Source organism: Aphelocoma coerulescens, chromosome 18, assembly GCF_041296385.1.
Source record: "Aphelocoma coerulescens isolate FSJ_1873_10779 chromosome 18, UR_Acoe_1.0, whole genome shotgun sequence".
NCBI classification, from domain to species: domain Eukaryota; kingdom Metazoa; phylum Chordata; class Aves; order Passeriformes; family Corvidae; genus Aphelocoma; species Aphelocoma coerulescens.
Window position 1 is genome coordinate 4,944,535 of NC_091031.1, and position 23,528 is coordinate 4,968,062.

General features: G+C 39.6%; 1 protein-coding gene across 1 annotated transcript in view; it reads right to left on the reverse strand.

Moving 5' to 3' along the window:
* Positions 1-12,479, reverse strand: part of ANKFN1 (ankyrin repeat and fibronectin type III domain containing 1) — a 58,894-nt gene extending 46,415 nt beyond the window's left edge. The window contains exons 1-3 of the mRNA XM_069032661.1: positions 12,286-12,479; positions 5,019-5,229; positions 407-601 (exon numbers count right to left, since the gene is read on the reverse strand). Of these exons, the coding sequence (XP_068888762.1) occupies positions 407-601; positions 5,019-5,229; positions 12,286-12,471 (592 nt within the window). The 5' untranslated portion in view covers positions 12,472-12,479. The remainder of the gene's footprint in view (positions 1-406; positions 602-5,018; positions 5,230-12,285) is intronic.
* Between the last annotated feature and the right edge of the window lie 11,049 nt (positions 12,480-23,528).

A 23,528-nucleotide genomic window follows, 5' to 3' on the forward strand; every position in this document is an offset into this window, starting at 1 on the left:
GCCAATCTCCCCATCCCTCTTCCTGCCTATTCGTATGCTGCTTTATAGCATCCTGTTTTAAATTCTGAACATGTTAAATGAGATCCAGGAGTAAATGCGAAAGGAGATAATCAGGGCAGAACCACTGCATCCTGAATGAAGACTTTGGATGCTGGATGTCTTATTAATTTTGTGCAGCCTAAGGAGCCATGTGCTTGTTGCTCTCAGATATCCGGTCCTTTATTGTTCTAACGTCCATTTCCTTCTCCCTTTTGGAAAGGCCATTTCACCACTGGGCCTCCATTTCCCACCCCAACCTTCTCCTGCTCCACAGCAGGGCCGTGAGGATCAGCCAGTGAGAGCATCTTTGGAAAGGGTTCTCAGCTGCAGGTTCCTGCCTGGCATGTGGCTCTTTCCCTGTACTCACGGGCATGCTCGTAGCCGTCCTTCATGCGCTGGTAGAGCCTGGCCCTCCACTCCCAGCCCTTGAGCTGCTTTTCCTTCTCGGCGCTCTCTGTGCCCAGCCCTTCACTCACCACTTGTGCAGATAATTCCGTCACTCTCTGCTGGGCCTCCTGCACCAGCTTGCTCAGGTGCACAGACCTGCTCTCCACGTTCACAACTGCCAGGAAAAGGGGGAAATAGGAAGTGCTTGGCAAAATTTCAGCCTTGCTCAAAACACATGTAAGGTTAAACCCTCGCACACTCTGCCTTCCAGTCATTATCTTGTCGTCAAGTGGGTTACAGCAATGCCACTTAAAGATCTGGCCACTTAAATGACATGAACAACATGAATAAATTTACCACATTTTTTCCTCTGGTATTTCTCATATGCTTAAAAATGTCATAATTAGACTAAAATTGCATATCTGTTTTAAGTCGGAATATAAAAACCAAGTTAAAATAACAAACTCTCTCTTTAACCTCTGCTTTGGCATAATATCATAAACTTACATTAAAAAAAAAGAGGATTGTACTGGTTACAAACACACACAATATATAAACTTCTACAAACAAGGAGAGATCTAATTGGCGAAATTAAGAATTTTTTGTGCCTAAGGTCCATGGCTGGTAGAGAATGGATCTCTTTCCAGCTTTTTGTGCCACAGTTTTATCTGTGTGAGACTTAATCAGTCCTCTGACAGGCAGCGAGCAGCTTGACATATGGAGATTTTTTCCTCCTGTGCTCAGAATAATTTTAATTTGATGTTTAACAGTTCAGATTTTCTGTGTGAACTACTGTGGGCTACATCAAGGTGAAAATGAAGATCACATAGGTTACAAACTAAATAGGTTTGATTTTAGCCCAAGTCCACAAGCTGTAAGTACAAGACTACCCTAAACAAGCCCCTTGATTATATAATGAAATGTGGTGAATCAAGTCCTATTTTCAGAGCTGCTCTTAGCCTAAAATTGTTCAATCTGCAGTTTAGAAAGTAGGACTTGTAAAGATGTTTAATTTGAAAAGAAATGCAAGTACTGATTCTGGTGTTCAATATGCAGGAAACAGTATACAAGAGAAGGAACTCTGAAATCACAGAAAATAAGTCTGGTGTCTGGAATTTTTGCAGAATAGCTCTGAGATAGCCTTAATTTAAAGGGTCTCTTTCTACCAAAATCTGTGCCCTGGCACATGTAGTTTTTCTTAGCAGTAGTGGGGAATTGCTAAGTAGGTACAGGCAGGCTCTTGATTGCCCCAAGTCTTTTACAGGAACAGCAGGAATCTTACACAGACTGAACCCATCATTCACTTGCACAAGTCAGGAGCAGCAGACATTCCTGAAAACATCAAACTGTACCATATAAAGTACCAAGACTCTGACAGGTTTTTGACACCAAAACACCACAGGAGTGAATATGTATGTGGATATGAATGTGTTATTTCTAAACTGGGATCATATGGGACAAGTTAGACTGGAAAGGACCTTCAGTAGACCAATCCTCTTCCAAACAGGCTCAGCAAAGAGGTCAGACCAAGTTACTGAAGGCATTATCCAGTCTGGTCTTGAAAACTTCCCAGGATGAATGGAGATTGTTCCACTTCTTCACTGTCCTTACAGTGAAAAAGGTGTTTGTTTTATCCAGCCGGAACCTCTCATTTTAACTTTTGCCTCTGTCTCTCATAACACTATAACAGCCAGAGTTTAGCAGAGTCTAAGAATAACCCTACTGATGTGAAAAGTACCCTGGGACCTTTACAGCCACAGGAAAGTAAAGAATTACTCAACACCTCTGACATCCAAAGGGTTGTTTTTGAAGAATGTTTGTCTGTAAGACTTTGCTGTCAGAAGTTGGCTTGAAGCCATCCTTCTTAAGTTTGATCATTCTTCATATGGACATCAGGGACATATGGCCAAGCTCCCTGGAATCTGCTGGTATCCTCAGAACTGTTGTTTACTGGGAGGCCAGAGGTGATAGAGTTTCCTGGATCCATGCCTACAATAAACATGCAACACATCTGATAGCACAACAGGACTGAGGAAGGAGATTTTATGTGCCAGAGCTTCAGGTGGTTAAGAACTGGCATTGGTTCAAGTTCTCACTAAGGATCTGGCTCTATCTGTTTAATCAAGATTCAGATCCACATTTGTCGGGTCTTGGAAACGTGTCCAATCAGCCAGTGGGAATTTTAATCTTATTTTTATTTGGGTTCACATGAACAAGCCAAACCATGAGTATATGATGAATAATAGTAACTGAAAAGATAGTAACTTCGTCTTCTCCCCAACTAAATTAATATTTTAAATGCTGTACTCTCTGATCTTAGTTACTTTGTTTTTAAAAGATGTTGGGGTCCCGTTGAGATTTATACAATCTGAGCTCCACGTGGAGATGAAGATCATAGTTTTACTTTCTGTTGCTTTATCTGCTGCTGTTTCAGGCAGAAATCCAGGTGATACAGATGGAAGCTATCTGTCCTCCAGATCTTCTTTTCTACAGAGTTAGGTTAGGGGCTATAATGAGATTTCAGCTGGATCACTACAGGTAAAATATACAGTGGAAGAGCAAAGGTTTTCTGTGAAGGAAGCTTTTTGTGTACACTTGGAATGAGGAATTCCTCTATTTCGCCTTCTCCCAGCTCTGTGCATCTGTCTTGTACACTTCTAATCACATTAAGAGTTGCTGTGTCCAGTCCCAAAACTGGGTGAGTCAGGATTTTACCCTCCCATTCAGCCTGGGGAAGTCGTGCTCAATTGCCCACCATAGAGAAAGGGAAATGTTCCTGCTGGGTGCTGGATCATGTTCCTGCAGCCCTGAGATGATACCAACAGGATTTAATTTGAACAGGGTTGGTTGAGTACAGAAAGCAGAGCAGAAAGTCTGGAGAAAATAGAAAGTGACTGCCATCAGTTCCACAAGACTGAAGCCATGTACAAAGATGCTGTGAACCTTTGTTTTGAGGGCTGAAAATAACTTTTTGCATTTCGCTCTCAAATAGCCACTGCAAACCTTTCAGGTAAAACACCCAAGCAAAATGATCATTTGCTTTTTACTGAGAATGCTTCATCCATTATTTCAATCAGAAAAACTAAAAATCAAGATAAGTGAAGTGGAAATTTGGTGGGTATATTTTGAAATGGAAATGAGGTGGTTATATATTCATATTCCCTGTATTCATAGGCATGTTTGCATTAATTACAGGAAATGAATACTAATTTATGATTGCCCCTGCTCGCCATCAGACTGCATTTATTTACAGATGAGGTCAATGAAAAATTAGTTTAGTCTTTTTTACTGCTGTTTAGAACACTCAAGACTGTGTTTTCCTCTAGATTTGTCATGGTTAATGAATGTTGCTTCAGCAGTCAATCATGTACTCTAAATGCTGTCACACTTTTTTTTTAAAGCCTCAGTCATGAACCATGACAGAAAAATAAACAAATAAATATAAAACTAAAAAACTCTTTTCACTGAGCAGCTACACTATGCAAAAATCTCCAGGGAAGGTTAAAGGAGGCCAGAATAAATGATAATATAAGTGCTGTGGATATAGAAAAGCAATAAAGGTGTACCAACACTGAGGGTCTGGCAAAAAAACTCAACATGCACATGCACACACACTCTCCAGTGAAAAAACTGGCAATGTTAGTAGCCTCAAGGTGCAATTTCCTGGAGCACTGAGATTGACATGCCAGCACTAAATGTTGTTAATTTAACTAACTTCAAATTAATGGCAGAGTCTGCAGTGGCCGAACCCCTCAAACACAGTCTCATTATAGCCTTGCTGGGAATGTCCTAAATATAGGCATTGACAGTTTAAAACAAATTCTCTTACATTGGGGTATTTTTAGACCCACGTAAGGTGTCAGAGTTTGTGTCATGGTATATGGTTGATTAATTGGGTTGGTAAGTCACCCTCCAACCCACAAATTGGGCATAAAAAGGCCCATGAAGGAATACAACGAAGTTTTATAACTACAATATGTCGTTATAAGCAATATTGGTATTCCAGTAAAGTGAGAAGGTCTGTTTTGTGTTTAGGTTTTTTCTGGTTCTGTAGAACTTTGAAATTCTCATTTAAGTGGGATCTTAGGCCATTTGAAGACCAGGAGTGAGGGGTCTGTGGGTAATAGAAGTGATAGATTTCAATACGATTGGCCTCCTGAAGGCAGCATAGCCAAAATCAAAAGGATAATCAAAGTAAAACAAAGTCTAGACAACCCATCATCCTATCATTTTTGATGACAAACTCTACATTTCAGACCATGATCTTTGAATCATTCAGTTCCTGTTTCCATATTTTTAAAGATTTTTTTCTCAACATGGCTATTAACCCAGCTGCCCCAGTGTTAATCACATTAGAAGCTCAACTTGATTCATTAGTTGGTGTATCTGAGATAGAGAACAAAAAAGATCTACTGAACACATATTCAATGAGCAGATATTGCTGCAAATATCCTCCAGAACTCTTGTTGTTATAATCATGCTTATGATAAAACCAGGCAATTTTTGTGTGTCATGTAAGTGGTTTTCCCTGTCAACAGCAGAATTGATCTCATACAAGCAATTCTCTAAGTCAACTTGTGTTCTTTACTTACAGTGTGGGCTTTCCTTTGCCCCAACGTGTAGAAGGGTCCGGGCAATGGGGATGTTGTTTGTCAAAATGGCAATATCCAAAGGAGTGAGTCCCTCACTGTTTGGTGTGTTCAGGTCCAGTGCCTCCAGTGTGTATTGATAAAGAAGAATCTGAACAGCATCCAGGTCCTGCTGCTCTACGGCCTCAAACATAGCTTCATTGCACTGGAAGTTCTGTGTGTCAATAAAGACAGAAATTCAGTGAAACTTTTCCTATGTAAGTGCTTTAAAAATAGAGAAAATTTGTTTTGTGAGATTGCTATAAAATATTGCTCCTCCAGCCCCAACTTAGGCTCAGCTTGAAGCATGGCAAATATTTGCAGCAGAATTGAGCTTGATCTACCCCTGGACTGGACTGCTTGAAATTGCCTCAGGTCTGTGGGAAGATTCAAGTGAGATTCAAACCCATTATGTTTGCAGTGTGAAACTGGATGATACACTACAATTTTTGGCAGAGTCTTGGACTACTGACTTTTTCAAACTCAAAATTTCAAGTAGAAAACTGCAGTCAGGTGATGAAAATCCAAATCAAACAAGCTCTTCTGCAGGTAAACCTTCCCAGTTCCAGTGTGAGCCAGTGTGTTCATTCTACCCCCTCAGTTATTTCCAGGTGCCCTTATTATTGCATTTAAGTTGTAACTAGAAGAAAATTTGAAATTTATAGGCCTTAAAAACAGAAGTAGAAATGGGACTGAAAAAATGGACTGTCCAGTGTGCATATCTGAGCAGCAGACAGCACAAGCAAAAAACCTCAAGAACTTTCATGGTGCCAACTCTCAGGCAGGAAGAACCACTGAACCTTTTCCTTACCAGTGTCAAGGAGATAAAAGAATGGCACAATACAAAGGCCCCTATTGTTTCTTAATTGAGCTGGGGAGAAGCAGGTGCAGTAGACTAGCAGGGCCTGCAGGTTTCTTTTATGAGAACATCCTTCTGCAGCCTGCAGTAGTGACAAGTTGTTTGCCAAGATTCTTTAAATTCTCTCCCAGTGTCCCATTGCCATACTTACCTGATAGGGTTTTTCCCTCTTTGGAATGAATTAGCAAGAGGCCCAGCAAGGCAAGGAGGGCTCAGAGCACAGGTTCAGATACACAGTGTAAACCAGCTCCCTGTGTCCCAATACCACATGGAGGGAGCACTGAGAAAATTGTTATCACAGATTGCATTCTTTATTCTATGAAATATTGAATTGAAACCATCTTCTACTGTGATTAGAAGTTAGCTCTTCAACCACACTAAAATGTCATTTTCTTTTTAAAATCGATATAGTTCTATTTGGCATATCTGTGTCCAAGTTTGCTGTCAGTGAAACAACACTGAACTGCTGGAACATCTTTTTTCTCCTCATAAAACACATGGACTAAAGGTTTTCAAGCAGTTTCTGGGAACTACAGTCCACAGCTCCACCTTGAAATTTGATCAGTTCTACAGGGGCTTTTTTTCAGTGTGCTTGAAGTTAAAAAGTGCCTTCAGAAAATTTCAGGCCTGACAGGGATCTTCTGGTCTACTCTTTGCATGTGAAATATTGGTACCACACTAAGAAATTGCAAAGGTTATGTTACCTAAAAGTTTTAGCATGGGACCCACCTGTGCTGTATATTGGGAATCAGCAGAACAGGAGGAAAAATGTACATAATATGCCCTTTACCCCAAGTTGCCAATATAAAGAAATGAGATACTTATGGTAACATGACAATCTAAGGATGAGATGAGCTATGCAGCAATAAAGCAAATCTGGGACAGTAGTGCTAACTTGGGGATCTACCTTCTAGACACTGGGGTACAGAACAACTCATGCTGGAGAAATATTTTTTCTGTAGGCTTCCATGCAGAATAAAAAATGCTACTTAAACATCAGTGCTGATCATGGGGCTCTGTCACATCCTCTCTAGATGGTAAAGATTCAGGTTTAATTTTATAATCAAATACTTAGGCCACGCTCCAGGGTTGGTATAAGATAAAAATCTCAGAAAAAGGGACAGTTGAATGGCAAGCAGCTCTATTTTTCATTCTTTATCAACCCCTCTGTTCAAGATAAAAATTGTTTTTAAGGACATACACTGTCGTTAGTGAGAGCACATGTACAGAAAATTTTAGAAAAGAAGACAGCACATATTTCTCTTGTTATAAGATAAAACTTAAAAAATGTCAGAAATTTTTACTGCAATGAAGTAATATTTTTTATCATTCCAGTAGCTCCACATATCTGCTGTCTTGCTTATGTAACACTCTTATAATCTTGATATCAGAGATCTTACTCTTGTTCTGGTGTTTTGCCCATACCCTGAAGGGATGAAGTGCTCTTGCTAGAAATTAAAAGAATTTTAAGCAATTATAATTACAAAATATTTTAATTTATTGTATGATTCTGATACTTCTGTATGTCTTCAGCTCCCACTCAATGGTTATATTGATTTAACAGCTGTATGTCACTGTATTGTGTACTCAAAATTAACATACAGAGAGCACTGATGTTTGAAGTACAGATGAAAAGTAAAGCTGTGCTCTTCACTCTATGAAAATCCATTATTATCAATGCAGAATTGTGAACTAATAGACCTTTTTTTCATAGAAATTATTAGAAATGTAAAATCAGAAAATCACAGAATGGTTTGGGCTGGAAGGGACCTTAAAGATCAACTTGTGCCAACAACCTGCCATGGACAGGGACACCTTCCACTAGAAATACATTAACCAATTCTTCTATATCAGCATTCTAAAAAGAATTAATTTCATCACTGGTAATGTCCATTTCAAATTCTTTTTCTACTGTTATTGGAACTTTCTCTACAGTGTTGTTTATGGGAATACAGGATAATTATCAGAATCATCTGCATTTTGATCCAATCAGAAAACAAGCAAAAGCACATTCCTCTTGTAACTGATCACAGCTATGAAAATCTACTTATTAGGCAGTGAATTAGTCAAGAGTATATTACAAAGGGAATTGGTTGAAGGAAACTGAAGGACTGCATTGGTCTGCGTTTCTTTTAGTTAAGTTTATTTTTGGAAACATTCTGGGAGCAGAACAAAAAGGTAAAGCTGATGATATTACTGCGTGAAAGGCTGTGGTGCTCACTCAGGACAGGAAGGTAGTTATTTCTCTCTTCACATTTTCCCTTCTGTGGCACTGGGTACACACATGGTTTTCCCTTTTTTAAAAACCAGAATAAGTAATTCTCTTTTAATTGGCTTTACATATGTGCACAAAAGTTAAATGAGTTAGCATTTTTAGAGTGTTACCCTAACTTCTCAGTATCATTATTTGGCTTTAATTCCAATTTTGTATGAAACTCAGGGAAGCTTGTACTACATCTCAAAAGTTTCTTCCATTATATAAATAAAAAATTCACTATTACATGATAATAAAAGAGAGATGGCTAACTTCACTAGTATAGCTGAAATTACCCCAAGCTATGGCTGACAAAAGCATTTGGTCCTTTTTAAATATATACACACACACCCCCTTCCCCCCCAACAGATTTTACCTACCTGTCAGATTGCTGTAGAATTATTTTAAGAACTTTGATTTAAACCTGTTTTTTTTGATTCAGTTATCACCATTTAGACCCGCCTTTGAAAATGTATCTTTGGACTTTTGCTTGCCAAATGAAATACCTGAAGTGTTTGTGAAATTTTGGCCCTAAGTAAGTTGTTGAGCAGAATCTTAGCACATGTTTAAGTTAATTTGTCGTAAATACTCTTGCCAACTGACCTGTTGGCAAGAATGTTTCACCAAAAGGGAAAAAATAAAAGCAAATTTCTATTTCTTCATTTCATTAGAAATCTGATTGAAAAAGCTGCACTGATTTAAATGAGAAACAGAGAATGAATATTATAAGCTACTTCATCCAATCCAAACAATTACGAGACCAAATTGCAAATATCAGGTTTTCCAAATGAGCAATTCAGACACAAGCAATAGGCTGAAATACATTGGCAAGGCTTGAAACTTCAAAGAGTGTAAAATCATGGGAACTGATGTGGCCTTTCTAATTGGGCATGTGTGCATCCCTCATCCATAGCAGAGCACATCAAACTGTGCTAGACAGTCAACAAACATCCTGGAGAGGCAGCAAAATATCTATTACATCTTCACTCATGCTAGTGAACTGCTCCAATTGGAAGTCTGCATCCACCCCAGCTCTCCAAGTCCAGAAAACCATTCTACACTTCTGACCAGCTTTTCCCCAACTATTTGCTTTCACACAGAAAACAGAAATATATTTGAAAATTATACAGTTTTCTGCAAAAAGCTTATCACGTTTCATATAGAAGATCCTCTAGTATTGCAGCATTTTTCAGACATCTGAAGCTCGGGGATAAGAAATCCAAACAGGTATAAGAAGTAATATCTTTAGACCCAAGTGCTCAATTTCAGTCCAGCTGGTGTTGTCACAAATACCAACAAAAGCCTTCTGATTTCTGCCATCATTTACCTTTACTAGATAACTTTCTTCTACTCTGAAAGGACAAAAGCATTAAATTCAAAGAGAAACTGAATCAAGTTTAAAAGTGATTGGGTGAATTTTAGCAGCAGTTTTTACATTGCTTTAACCTTGACTCAGTCCTGCAGCCTCTAATCATTAGCTGGACAGCTGTGCTATGTGATTAATTTATTTAGGTGTTACTGTGATGCACAAATGTATATACTGAAAAGAACTACAGTATTGCTTTGCAGTAAGTAATAACCACGTTCCAGTAAGTGATTCAGTGCCAGAGTCTTTAGAAATGCAATCTTATCCAGCTTAATTAAAATGAAGTGCCCCTTTCAAGGTATTTGCTCTAATTCTGACTGAAAAAGTCCACTATGTGCTACTGGAGTTGGAAAAAGTGGTAAAGTAGTTTCTGCAAAGACTTGTTTTGATAAACATGAGTTCAAGAATAAAGCTATTTTGGGACATTGCTAAGTCTGCAGCAAGACAACAATTTACTGAATGGAAAGGGTTGCACACCAAGAGAGAGTGGAAAGAAAACTCTTCACTTGCCAAAGCTGAAAGAAAACAAATTCTAACAAATGTTGTTCACTTGTCTGGAGACATGATTTTACTCCTTGACTTTGCTCAGTGGCACAGAAACTCAATGATTAGAAAATACATGAGCTAGCATCTTGACCTGGAATATTTCCACCACTTCCAGTAATGGTTTCCTTGCTGTTTATTTCTGGGGAAAACTGAGAAAACAACAAGCAGAATGGATAGAATGGGATCCAAAGCCTTTTGAGTTTAGTGAGAGTCTTTTCATTGCTGGCTGTGGACACCAGCTCAGACCCCAGACTGGTGATACCTACAGGTTCCTCTGCTGGGTATTTGTCAGTGACAAAATCTGACACTCCCATGACACTGTAGGCCAGGGGAACAAAGTTAGCACAGGAATGTCTGCATCCCATTAAATCCACATCCACTCAACACAAAATGATGATGACTGATGGAATAGGCACTCCCACTGCCTGACAGATCCAGAGTGAAAAGGGACAGAACTCAGGTTGTAAGTTATTGGCTCAGGGTTAGCAGAGGACTTGGCCCTCAGCAGCAGTGCCCTGCTCCTCAATCCTTTGGCTCAGCTCATTGGCAATTTCTCTTCTTATTAGTTAAGTATGACAGAAGAGCCCATGTTTGAAGGAATATGTAATCTGAAGTGTGTATTTAGATAAAATATGCTCACAGCCTGGCTTTCATTCAGCCTACATGTCAGTCTGCTCTGACATGTCCCCAGCACTAGCTCATCCTCCTCCTTCACTCCCTCAGTCACACTCAAGCTTGCAATGGAAAAAAAAAAAGGCAAGAAAAGATAGTGGCTAAAAAATAAATCTAAATAATATTTCCCCATAGTTCATACTTTGAGACCTCAATTCAAATCATCACTACAAACTGAAAAGCATCTGGAAACCCATGGCCTCAAAAGCACAGCCATTGGATACCATGCAAAGGTTGTTTTCCAGCTCTCAAGCCCTGTTTGAATTTCAGGCTTCTCTTGTGAAGCAAGAATCTATTGGCTCTGGAAGAGCTGAGAGGAAGCAGCCATGGTGCCCTGCTTTTGTCAGGTCGTGGTCTTTTTCCACAGGAGAGAGACGACAGTCTCCACGGGTCATGCAAGGGTCCTCTGATTTCAGGAAAGCACAATCCTAGGGGACAGCATCAGCTAACTGAATTAAAAATAATTTTGAATTCTTGCACTGATTCATATAATATATCTCTTACATAATGAAATTTTTGAGTGTTAAAGGAGTCTAGAGTGTCCTTTTTCCTTCTGACAAAATATAACATTTTTGTTATCTGGCCCAGCCATACTCTGAGTTTAGTCCTGCATTGCACTAAGCATCTGATCTAGTGCAGCAGAGTACTGGTTGCAAGAGGCATCTCCTGGTGCTTTCACAGCCACTGTCATTAGTCTCTGCTCTTCAGAAGTGGAGATGAACTCCTCAAAATAATTCAGAGGAGACACTGAAGAACGTGTCTGTTCTTTCTACTTATGGAAAAGTGGAATTTATTTTGTTTTGGCAATATCAACAAGCAGGTTCATCTTCCTCCAGCAAATATAAAAGATTCTTTTGTACACAGAACTTACATTGGGCTATTATTTCCAGGACAGAGTCCATTCTCCAAAATGTATGCACTGGGGGTTGTGTAATTTCACCAGCACTGGCAGCAGTAGGAGCTCTTGTAAGGATTAATTCCAGCAGGTGTTTCTATATTTTACTGTGCTGGTACCAGAGTGCTCAGCTGGGATTTGGTTGGGGTACCCAGGCTAGACTGCCTCACATGTGATCTCCTTCTTCCATAGTCTTATCTACTGACCATCACCACAGCCTGGGAAAAGCCTTGCATTTATTTATCTGTCATGCCTAAAAGTTCCATTTGTTCTGTTATTTGGAAAAATGGGAACTTCTACTAAAGCCATCTTCACTTTTCTCAAAATACTTTTTATTCTTTTCTTGTAAGAGAAACACTTGCATCTGTATATTTAATTCACATTTTGTCATGTAAGTGACAAGTTACAACCTTACTCCTAAAATAAAGCATCATCACGTGATTAGGTAGTCTGTCTTTACCCTTCAAGGAGGTCAAACTCTATTTTCACAAAGGATCATAAATGGTAAGGCTGAGAAGCACATACGGCACTGGGCAGGGAACAAAGCGAGATGATGAGAATTGTAGAGATTATGAACCTGCTGATTAAGGAGATTAATAGGAAAGTAAATTGGCAGCTTGATAGGGATCAGGTGATTACCATGGAGGCCTTGCGGAGGCTGAGGCGGTCGGAGCGAGCTCTGAAATAGGCTTCATCAAAGGACGTGTGGCTGCCCTTCAGCTTCTCCGACAGGTTCCGGTACAGCCGCTTGGCAGCGCTGGGGGACGATGGCATGCTGTGCTTTTTGTTCTGCAGGAGACTTAGGTTATGCATTTGCTGGGTCATTTTCAGCCAGGGGTTTCTAGAAGGAAAACAGCAGCCATTTAGTGAGGTTTTGCTACACCACCATTATTGATCAGAAGTGTGTCACTGAAACACACAGTGCGAGGCTGCTGTGGCTAAAATCACTGTCACACACGGCTTCTGGACACATGGACACACGTTTCGGGCTTTTTCAATGGCAAATTGCTCTTTATGGAATTAGAGCCATGGATATCTGTTGGGAAATAGAATTATTGGGATCAATAAAAGAACTGTGCAAGCAATAGGCCTGGAAGTTTTAGGCTTGTGTGTGAGAAAACTTTCCATGGGAAAGTCCCTGTGTGAAAGATAACAAGCAGGCCTGAGAAACAGAGAGGGAGTGAAAACTTGCAGCTGTACTATCCGGGAGTGAACGAGGGAGATAGACACTGACTTCTTTATGGAAGCTTGCCAATGTAAGCCCAATTATGTAGAAATAGAAATGTGTTTTGATAAGCTTTAAGCCACTTAGGAGTTAACAAGCTGGTATACTATATAAGTGCCTTTGGACTGCTAATAAACTGAGTTTGTGGAGTTTGCTCTATCAAACATATTGGTTTGGACTGTTTCTCTCTCCCCCTGCCAGGGGCCCGGGCTCCTCATCCTGTTAAGCTTCTAACAGATATCTATGAAGACAGAGAATCAAAAAAGGAAAAATAAAACAGACCACCCCAGAATTATTTGCTAATTTGTATAAGGAGGAAGGGTTTCAATTAATAAGGGAAGCAACTTTTTGACTGAGTGAGTTCTGGTAATACAGGTGTCAGAAAAAATGACACTCAAAAGTAAATGTTGCTGTGGACAGTTTCATACTGAGTGGCTCCTTCCTCAGGTAGTGGACAGGCACTGGTTTTGTCTATATATTGTATCACCTTATCCTGCTGTGTGCTTGCCCTGTCCATTTGGAGTACAAACCCTTCCAAGAGGGACTGCTGCCTCTCTCTGACTGCTTCACCTAATTGGATTTACATATTATCTCATAATTAAGCAATACTTTCTATGCTCTATCATCACAGCAATTTTTCTGTATTAGGAAAAATTGAATTAATATTTAACTCTGGAATTACATTATGTGGGAATAATTTTGCCATTCTGAAGGGAAGCTAAGAATCAGATTTGACCCAACTGCAGGCACAGGAAACTATCCCCATGGATTTCTAAGCGAAAAGGTGACAAAAATGCACCATTGCTTCACACTTCCTTTTTCCCTGACAAGAGTGTTTACACATCTCTGAGGCAGAATGTCTCTCTAGGAGACTTCACAGTTGTAATAGTAAACCTGGCTACCCTTTCAGACTATTTTTTCTGGAAATAATCTTTAGGTTTTTTGTACTATGATACAAATTCTTTCTGTTCTCATGGTCTCAGCCTTCTTTTAAGCAAATTGGATGGCAGGACCAGACTTTAATGACTATTTCCAGTAAAAGCATTCTTTACTAAACACCCTGCTGTTGAGGCTGGTTTTGGCAGGTATTTGTCCTTAAGATTAAAGATGCCACCCAGGTCTCCTAAGCTTTCTACATCTTCCATTCTCAATGCACACTGTGGTGAGCAGACATCCTGAGCATAAAAGTATCTTACTACAAATAATTTCACATATTCTCCATGCTCCTGGGTTATTGAAGAGAGACCAAGTCTTTGAATGAAGAGAGAGAGAGTCAACGCAATTGTCATATGTGATGAAAAGGCTGTTACATTAGAACAACAGTGTGTGCAATCAGAAGGGAATTATGTGAGCTGCATCACTGAAATGAATGTGCAGGTGTGGAGATGATCAGCAGCTCTCTAGGACTCAGGAGGCAGCAACACTGCAAAGATTTTTGATTGATTTTCTCTGAGTTTATAGAGTAAACTGATTATCCACCTTCCACTTTTCTATGTTACTAGTATTTTAAAGAAACTCAGCAATTTTCCAAATTTAATAATAATTTAATTCTCAGTTACTTAGAGTAACACTTCCAGTTTCTGTTAGTACATAGTGCTACAGATTGTCCCACATAAATTTCTCCTCTTACCTCTGTTCTCAAGAGTTTCTTCTTTTCATCAATAAAGTATGGGTCAAACCACAGACTCAAATAGTAAGTAAAACTAGGCCAGTAAGTGCTATAGGCATGTTGGTAGAGGAAGTTTCAATTTCTCAAAATAATTTGATTCCAAGACTACAAGTTTTGAATACCAAATACCACGCAGTTAACAGTGAACTCAGGACAGAAAGAACAGTTTGCATTTGCCACACGAACCTAACCACCCTCAAGATGAGGGCAAAGAAGAATAGACCCAACCAATTCTTAATTCAAAGGCAGCTCAGCACACTGCACTGTGTCTGCTTTGGGATTATGGCTTTTTATTTGAAAAACAACAGGCTCAGCACATCTGAGTGGCACAGGAGAGGTTACAAGCTTCATGAAGCCAATGTGGGAATTTACTGAGGAGCTGTGTAGATACTTGATAAGTTTACATTAAAAAAATTAGAAACATCTACTTAGTAGGACTTCTACCTATTGTGGTATTATTAAACAAAACAAGAATGCCTGGTATTAAAGCTAACAAGGCTTATGCCTCTGTCAGTGTTCTCTAGGCTGATAAAGTCCTCCCTCTGTCTCACTAGACCAAACTACCTGCTTGCTGACTTTAATACTCTCAAGGATTTAAATAATTACCAAAAAAACGTATTTTGCCAGCCTGACTCCCCAAAAGCCCTATCTATTCTCCAGCCTTCACTAATGCAGGAAGTGTATTTGTCTCCATCTCCTTAAACTCAGTTGCCCTGATGTTTGTCACAGAATCTCTTCAAAGTCATCAAGTTCAAGCTTTTCTTGAGAAGCAGAGAAGTTGTTTCCAGAATTCCAAATTTCTACAGAGAACAACTTGACAGCAGCATTTTCTTTTATAAGAAAATACTAACCTGAGCAAGTAAAGGAGAAGCACCTGTCAGTTTTTGGACAGTTTTCCAGGAAATCTGAGTCCTTGGGAGAAGTGTTCTAGTGACACCTCTCCCAATCCAGATTCAAAACTCAGGTAATTGCCAGGGCTGTTTTCTCTGTTCCAATGTGTACAGTGTAAAAAGAAACTGGAGTCTCTAAGTATGTTACAGCATTCTAGAATGCTGGTGTAGGCTTTGAACCAAAGCAAATTTATGCATCACTGGGGTGCTAATCTGTGTCACCAACCCAGAAAAGTCTCAGAGCAGTTAAGTAACAAGTCTGTTTCCCATGGCATGGGTTAAAGTTCTCATGGACTGTGACTAAACATAGTTTGACTCCAGATATTACAGTTCCTTGGGGTTTCTGGAGCCCTTCCTACCTTGATCTGGTCAATGAACCAGGATTTATCCATTCAGAAGAAAACAACAGTGTGTTAGTAACCACCTAAACAATGACTTCTGAGGATGGTAACTGCAGCATGCTCTTGTCAACATGGACACTTTGTCAGTAAAGAGCCAGAGCAGATCCCAAGTCTGACACTGATGGAAGAAGACAACAGAATCTTTTATAATGCCATCAATGTTTCTATGAAGTCAAGAGCAGGTGAATCTATAGAGAAGCTAAGTAAACACTCTTGAAAGTGCAGCTATTCAACAATAAAACAGATGGCATCTTTGCTATCCACACAGAATTGGTGAATCACAAATGACTTGAAACACAGACATGTTCCCTGTTTGCTCACCATCAATATCCCAAACAAGCTCAGGGAATTAATGTGGAACAATAAAGCAATAGCTGGAATGACATGATGCAAACGAGCTGCATTTTTTCACCAGTGTACTGAAACAGTAAGATGTAAAATGCTACTGCAGATGATCATACTTAACATCCTTCCTAGTCACACACAAGGTATGAAATGAAAAAAAAAAAAGGCAAGCTGCGTATTCTGGAAAACTTTCTGGAAATGGGATCTTATTAGGCTGAAGAAATGACTCACAGTAGAGCAATGGGAATGAGATTGGGCAAAATCATGGGTAAAAATCATAATAAGAAATAAGAAAAAGAGCTCGATTCACATGATTCTGTGATGGAAAGCACAGGGGTTTTTGGATGTTGGCATTTTTTTCATTTCCTGAAAGAAGTTTTAGGCTCCTTTTAGAAGTTATTGGTTTTGATTTCTTTTATAACCATATCCTTGCCTCAACAATCAGGTGAAGACCTGAAATGTGCATTGTCTTGATTGAAACAACGAATCCCCCAGCTGAAATGCACTTAGCCTAAGGATATATCATTGTGAGAACTAAAATTGTTACAGTACATTGAAGACTAATAATTTAGAAAAAGGAGACGTGCAGAACAGACCCATTTGAGATTTTCACCTATGGAAGCCTCTGCACAAAGCTGGCATCGGTCAGGATGACATAAAAACATCTCCATATGGTTTGGAGTAGCCCTGTGTGACCAACTTGCATCCCCACAGCAAGATGAGCACTGCAACAGGCAGCACAGTACCAGGTTTTACTGAGAAGGGCAGGACTAGACAAAATAACAACAGCAGCTCCCCTTACAACCAGTCATAATTAACAGCAGTTTGTATTTCCAAGAATTAAAGAACGCCAAAGTCTTGCAGCAGATCTCTGGGGAAACAGTTACTGCCCTACCCTGGAAATACCCATCAAACCAGTCTGTGTGACTGTCACTGTGCTACAGCATGAACCAAACCAGGGACCAAGGTCTCCCAAAACACATTTCATGCTGCACATCCTGCAGCTTCATCTTTGTGATCAGATGTCTACTTGCACCTAAGCACTGCAGTAACCATTTTATTCCCCATCACCAGGGTCCTTTAAAAGCCAAATTCAAATACAAATGAATATAAAATAGTTACCTTTATAAAAGCTTTATGTTTTTTTCCTTTCTAATTGTCAAATCCTGACCTAATATTCATGTATCTTAAAAACATATTGCAGAGAAAGAAAAATAAATACCTAAATTATAGATCACTCTCTGTTGTCTGTGGCACATATATGCTACACTCTATAGGCAGGTGCACTGGTAGGGCACAGCAGAGCTGTAAAAGCATTCTCTTAGGATTTTAGGAAAACACAACAGCAGAGAAACCACTCAATGCTCTATGTTTATGAATCAATCTTACACTTGAAACTAATAATTAAGAATATATGCATTAAAGTGTTAAATTTGACTTACCAGCTTAGGATATCCAAGGCAAAACGTGAACAAGTTGCTGGTAATTGTCCACTGTCTTCCTTCAGTGAATCACATTAGCTTTGCTGTCTCTGCTGGCTCAGCCTCTGGGCAGAATGAGTAAATCTCTTCCTTACACTGCATGAATGATCAGATATGAAAAAGCCTATTACTAGTAATTACTGAAGTCCAAGATTGCTGCTAAAGCCTCAGAGCCAAACAGTATTTAAAGCAAGTAGTGTCATATCACAGGTAGAATGTTTGGTGCCTCAACTCTGCCCCAGTTACCTGTGCAGCTGTAGGAGTGACTAATATGTGAAGCCTCCATGTGAGAGATGCCATGACTTCTTTGTGCTTTTAGCTGTTGTAGCCTTTAAAATTGATCAGCAGCACAGTGTGCAAATAGAAAAAATAATTACAGCCAGAGTAAACAAAACTGTGATTGTAATTAATTTGCCATGAAGTATGAGCAAAAAGACATCAATGCAGCCATCCTCAAGCAGCTGGTTTTATGCTAAAAGAGTAAAAGGAGGGGGGGAAAATTCACAGTGCAGTAGTGCTTGTTGCATGTGATGTATTGTTTCTTCTTTCTCCAAGCAAGCTACCACTACAGCTGTCTGCAATCATAGCAACAAAAGCAGCAACCATAGCTGTGGGACATCTGCAACATCATTGGAAAGCTCCCAGCCTGAACAGGTTAAGCCTCAAAAAGATTATTAAATGGATAGCAAAAACACACTCTACGGATGTTTCAGCTAAAGCAGATCCTGTAATGTCTGCATTTGGAGCTTCCAAAATAGTAGAACAGTGATATTTCAAAATCTTTATTTTTTTTACTAATGGGTAAAAAAAAGAGCAAATGCTGGAACCCACAGAAACCCACAAAAATGTTACAAAGTCAAATATGGAATATTTGAAATACCCATACACAGAATTCTAAAAACAGTGAAGGTGAGAATCAAAGATAAACAACAATCTAGAAAATTATTATCTTTCTAGACAGTCCACTGGGTTAAATTCATGCAACCAGAATGCTCCAGTGCAACATCTGATAATGGAAAAGAACCAAAACACACCAGTTCCTGGGTCTGTCATAGCCAGTGACCACTAATATCTACAGAAAAAGTATTTTTGATTGCTTTTAAGGAGATACCAGAGCTACTCTTACAATCTGCTGAATTTTTTTCCCCGGATTTATTCAGACATGATGCTTGATTTTTGGAAAATGTTGGAAACATCCCAAAATCTGTTGATCAGCCTGATTCTCCCACACTTCAAATCTCAGCTAAGGATGCTGTGCCTCATATCCAAGTGCATCCGTTTGCTCAAGTAGCTGAAGCTAAAATGTAGTCCTAGGTCTGATGTTTGTATGTCATGGAACATGAAGTTAATCTGTATTTTTTAAATCAATCTGGATATGGATCAAACCATTCTTTTGGGGGTTTTCCACAGGCACACGTGCATGCCTATACACGTGTGTAAACATGCACACAGATGTATTTCCAGGGCATAATGAGAATATCAAATGCAAATAGTTACATGCTTTGCTGCAGCAGAGAATTGCAAAGTGCTATTACAATATCCTATGCACGACATTCCTTCTCCTGTTCCATGAAAATCACAGGCCATCTGTGTACAGGATTCCCTCTTTTGTTCAGCTCCTTCCAAGGATCATTAGTCAGAGAGCTGACTGAGGTCACTGCTCCTTGCCAACAGAAGGAAATTGGAAATAGTTCGAAAACCACCAAATACCTCTTTACCACTGAGATACTATCTGGAAATAAGCATGCTGAAAATCTGAAATGTCTAAATCAGTTAAAAATAAATGTAAGCCTAAGAATTCCATTTTCAGTGGTGTGTTAAATAGGGATGATTCTTCTGAGTCAAAATCCCCAATTAAGGTTTTTTTGGTCTGTACAGACCTCATCAAAGGAACTCACTTGTAAAGGAATTCTCAATTTCCAACTGTTTTCAAGAAGAAACTCTAAAGTGAATTTGCAGAAATTAGTCTATTCTTAAACATTTTCTAGCAATTTCTCATTGTGGTTCAATACTTCTTCTCTCTTCCACTTTCTCCCTTCAGCTTGGTGGAAAGCAGCCCTTTTACAATTGCCATTTCAAATATTTAAATGCTTAGGCCTTTTGCTACCCAAATGGTATTTAGTAGATAGTAAAAGTCAGGAATTTTTCTTGCCCAAGCCTAGTTCTGTGAAATACAATTAGTTTTTTTGTATCAAGTAAATACATTTATAATCTTCTTGACCTATTCATTAACTTGTTCAAAAGCCTGAAGACACAAAACAATGCTCAGTAAGGTAAAAGAAGTAATCATACATTTAGCAAATGATAAAAAATGAAATTATTAAAAATTATTACAGAATGTTTGTAAATAAGCGTGAGAGGCACCTACACCCACTTCTGGAAATGAAGACTGAAAGACCTACAGAAACAACCCCCTGGGTTTATGATAAAACACGTGGAAGCAGATCCTTTAGTCTGGTCTCCTGCAGAAACCTGCCCATCCTCAGCCTTTGATGCTTCCATTAGAGGACAGAGAAGTCATCCAGTTATTATTGCACTTGCATTCCACTCTTCAGAGTTGCACAGAGTATTTTGCTGGCTGTACTTACACTGTTGACTTAACCTATTGCGACAGGCTTTCCTTCCATGATTGATGAGTCTGAAAGTTCCCTACATGCAGCACACAACGAGAGCTGATCCCACAAGCTACTATTGTTCTTACTGCTGCTAAAACTGCACATTTTTGTGAAGATGTACATTTAGTGGTAGATTTTGTTTAAAGAGGCCACCCAAATTGACGGATTCAATGACAGTCACCCAAACCTTCACGCTGTGCTGTTCTCAGCTTTGCACTCCACAGGTGTTTTTAGCGTTATGTTGGCCATTAACTACATTTAGCAAATTCTGTTTGTTCCTCCCGGACACCGGGACATTTAATGATGAGGGAGGGAGGCGAGGGATGAGGAGCGCTGTGTAAGGTCTCGGGCTTTCGCGTCCTCCATCCATCGATAGGTGGCAGCGTCCACCCAGTTCTCCAACGTCCTGGAATGGTCCCTGGAGCGGCGGCCACACAGGAACCGCCTTGTCCCCAGGACGCGAGGTCCTTGCAGACGGCATTCCAGTAGATAGCACGTCCTCCATCTCCAGAAACCAGCGTTCCCGTGTTTTATATTGCATGCACCGTGCTTGTGAAAAAATTGGTTTTTCCCACTAGAAACAGGGTGGGAAGTTTGGAGCGAAGAAACTCACGTGGAGCCTGACTTTACTTGCAAAAAGTCAATAGCAAAGCTGTTGCCATCATAAGAGACAAAGCTGTATTTTACACTGTTCATATTCACACTAAAAGAACAAATATTGCTCAAATACCAGCTCTCTGCCTGCTGTCGGAGCAACGGAGCCGGGCAGATTGGATACCTGGGAATGGGATCTCCACCCCCCTCCCAAAGTAACGTGGTCAGGCTAACTCTGTCTGGCATCTGTGTGCAGTCTCATTTTTAAAATCCATTACTAGAAACGTAGTTAAAGAGATTCCTCTCCTTGAAACAAAATAATGGGGTGGGGTTTTTTTCCATACAGTCAAAAGTATTCAGTGGGAAAGGTAAAATAAAAACAAAACAACCCCCCCAAACAACCGTATAAAAGAGTATCTTTCTTTGTCCCCACACTCATTCTTTCTTGCACATTTTTATACATATAAGGTACTGTAGTAAATTCCAACTCTGGTTTTGGCAATTCCTGCCTCTCTGGCTCCTTGTTTACCTATCATCTTTCACACATACCCCCTTGCCAATTTGTTAATTTTCTGTCCTATTCCCTGGTTTCTTGTGTTTCTTCAAGGACATTGATCTGAGTCTTACTGTTTCACTAGTTACTTTAGCCAATGTTCTTGATCCAAATCCACAGCAAATAACCTATTATCCAGAGACACAGAAGTATTCAGTATGCTTATAAAAAAGACAATTATTTCCCAGTTCATCAGTCACAGACGTGATCAAACTTGAAAAATTCTGAAATTGTGAGTGAAGAAAAAATAATTGTATTTGGACTAAGTTTAGTAAAGAATTTTCCCAAGCGTTCTGAAATATTTGAGGCACCCGTGGTGTAAGTGAGCAAATGGAACTGGGCTTGGCAGCCCTGGCTCCCCCAGGCTTTCTCTGTAGCCACGGCTCCCAACCCACGGTTCTGTCAGCCCAGCCTGGAATCCGGCACACCCAGGCTCTGCTGCAGGGCTGGAGTTGGCAGATGCACCAGTGCCTGGGGCTTACAGACTCCCACTTCCTGAGGAAGGATGCAGGGGGAAATTCTCCATCTTTGTGGCAGCTATGGACTTGTGGCTTGTGTTTCACAGTATGATTTTAGATGAACTAGCAGAAACTCAGAACTTTTTGGTCAGAATTCTTTAAAGATGGCATGTCTTTCATACAGTCACAGTGGCTTTTTTATCCCTGATAGTCTTTTTACTTGGAAAATTCCTGAGAATACCTGGCTGCAGTAGAATAGGATCAGGCCTGGGCTGCCAGAGCCACAAAACTACTGAGTCATTTGGGATCTTTTGGAGTGTTAGTTAGAGTAAACAGAAATAAAATAATATAATAGGGCCATCAGATCCTCAAAGCCCTTCCTGTTTGAATCAAGGAATCAAAGAGCAGCTGCTGTTACCTATCAAGAGGTGTGCTTGATGGAATGCTGCTCTACTGCAAAACCAACGCTGAGCAGAGCTCTTTGCTGATGGTTCCTGCAGTTGTTCCCCAGATTAGGAAAAATCCCTAAATCTGTGCAAACACATCCTGCTTCAGGAAGCCTATAAAAGTACATAAGGCCATTGGACATGTCTGAAGATATTGCTGTTCCTCAGAAACAAATCACCCAGCTGAACATCATGGGAATAATGAAGTTGTCAGCGACAACAGGCGGCTGTGATGTTTTGTCAGCCTCCTGTTGATTATGTTATCTAGTCAGACACTCCAGACAGAGATAATTTATGCCATGTATTGTTTAGCCATGACTACTCCCAGCTGCACTGCATTTAATTCAAGTTACAGCAGAACATTTTACAAACAGAAATTAACAGGCTTTTCATAGCTGGCAATTTCTAGATTAGGAAAGAATAAAGAAAAAAACAGAATGTAGTGAAGTTGAGCATGGAACAAAGCTGAACAGAGGCAGACACACACCATCCCAGAGAAGCACCTTCTTTTTTAAGCTAATCCATTTTTAGACTTGTGACACAGTCTTTAAAAAGAACAAAAAGACCATATAGTTATATAGATATATAGATAGGTGTCATTGCAACTTTTGTATGGTTGCAATAAGTAGCAGTGTACTTATTAATATAAGGCCTATTTCCAAGATTGATCTCCCTTTTCTTCAAAACATATATAGTATAAGAGCATCTATTATAAAGTACTACATGAGTGTCATTATTTTTCATACTGAATACAGGAACAACTTAGGTAACAGAAGAACAACTTCCTGCTGTTCTGTGATCACCAAGCACTGTTTATTTCACTATAAATGCACAGTATTTCAGATACTCCTTAAAGAGAAGATTGTTTGCCCTGATAAAAGCAGAAGTCTGTTTATGGGCAATGATTTTAACATATTAAAACCAGACATTTAAAAAGAAACACATACGCAAAATCAACAGCAACAACAAATCCCCCACCAAACAAACCACAAAAAACCCCAGAGGAAGGTACCATTTCAGGAAAACTTTGCTATTGAGGAAAAGAGTGGGAAGAGAGGGGCTATTTTCAAAGGGTAACATTTACCTGGGGAGAATAATTTGTTCAGATCCTGATGGAGACAGATTGTTCTAGACAACAACAATTCAAACTAAGAGCTCATTTGTCTGCATTACCGGAGGAAGAACCACAAAGAGATCTGTCTCCC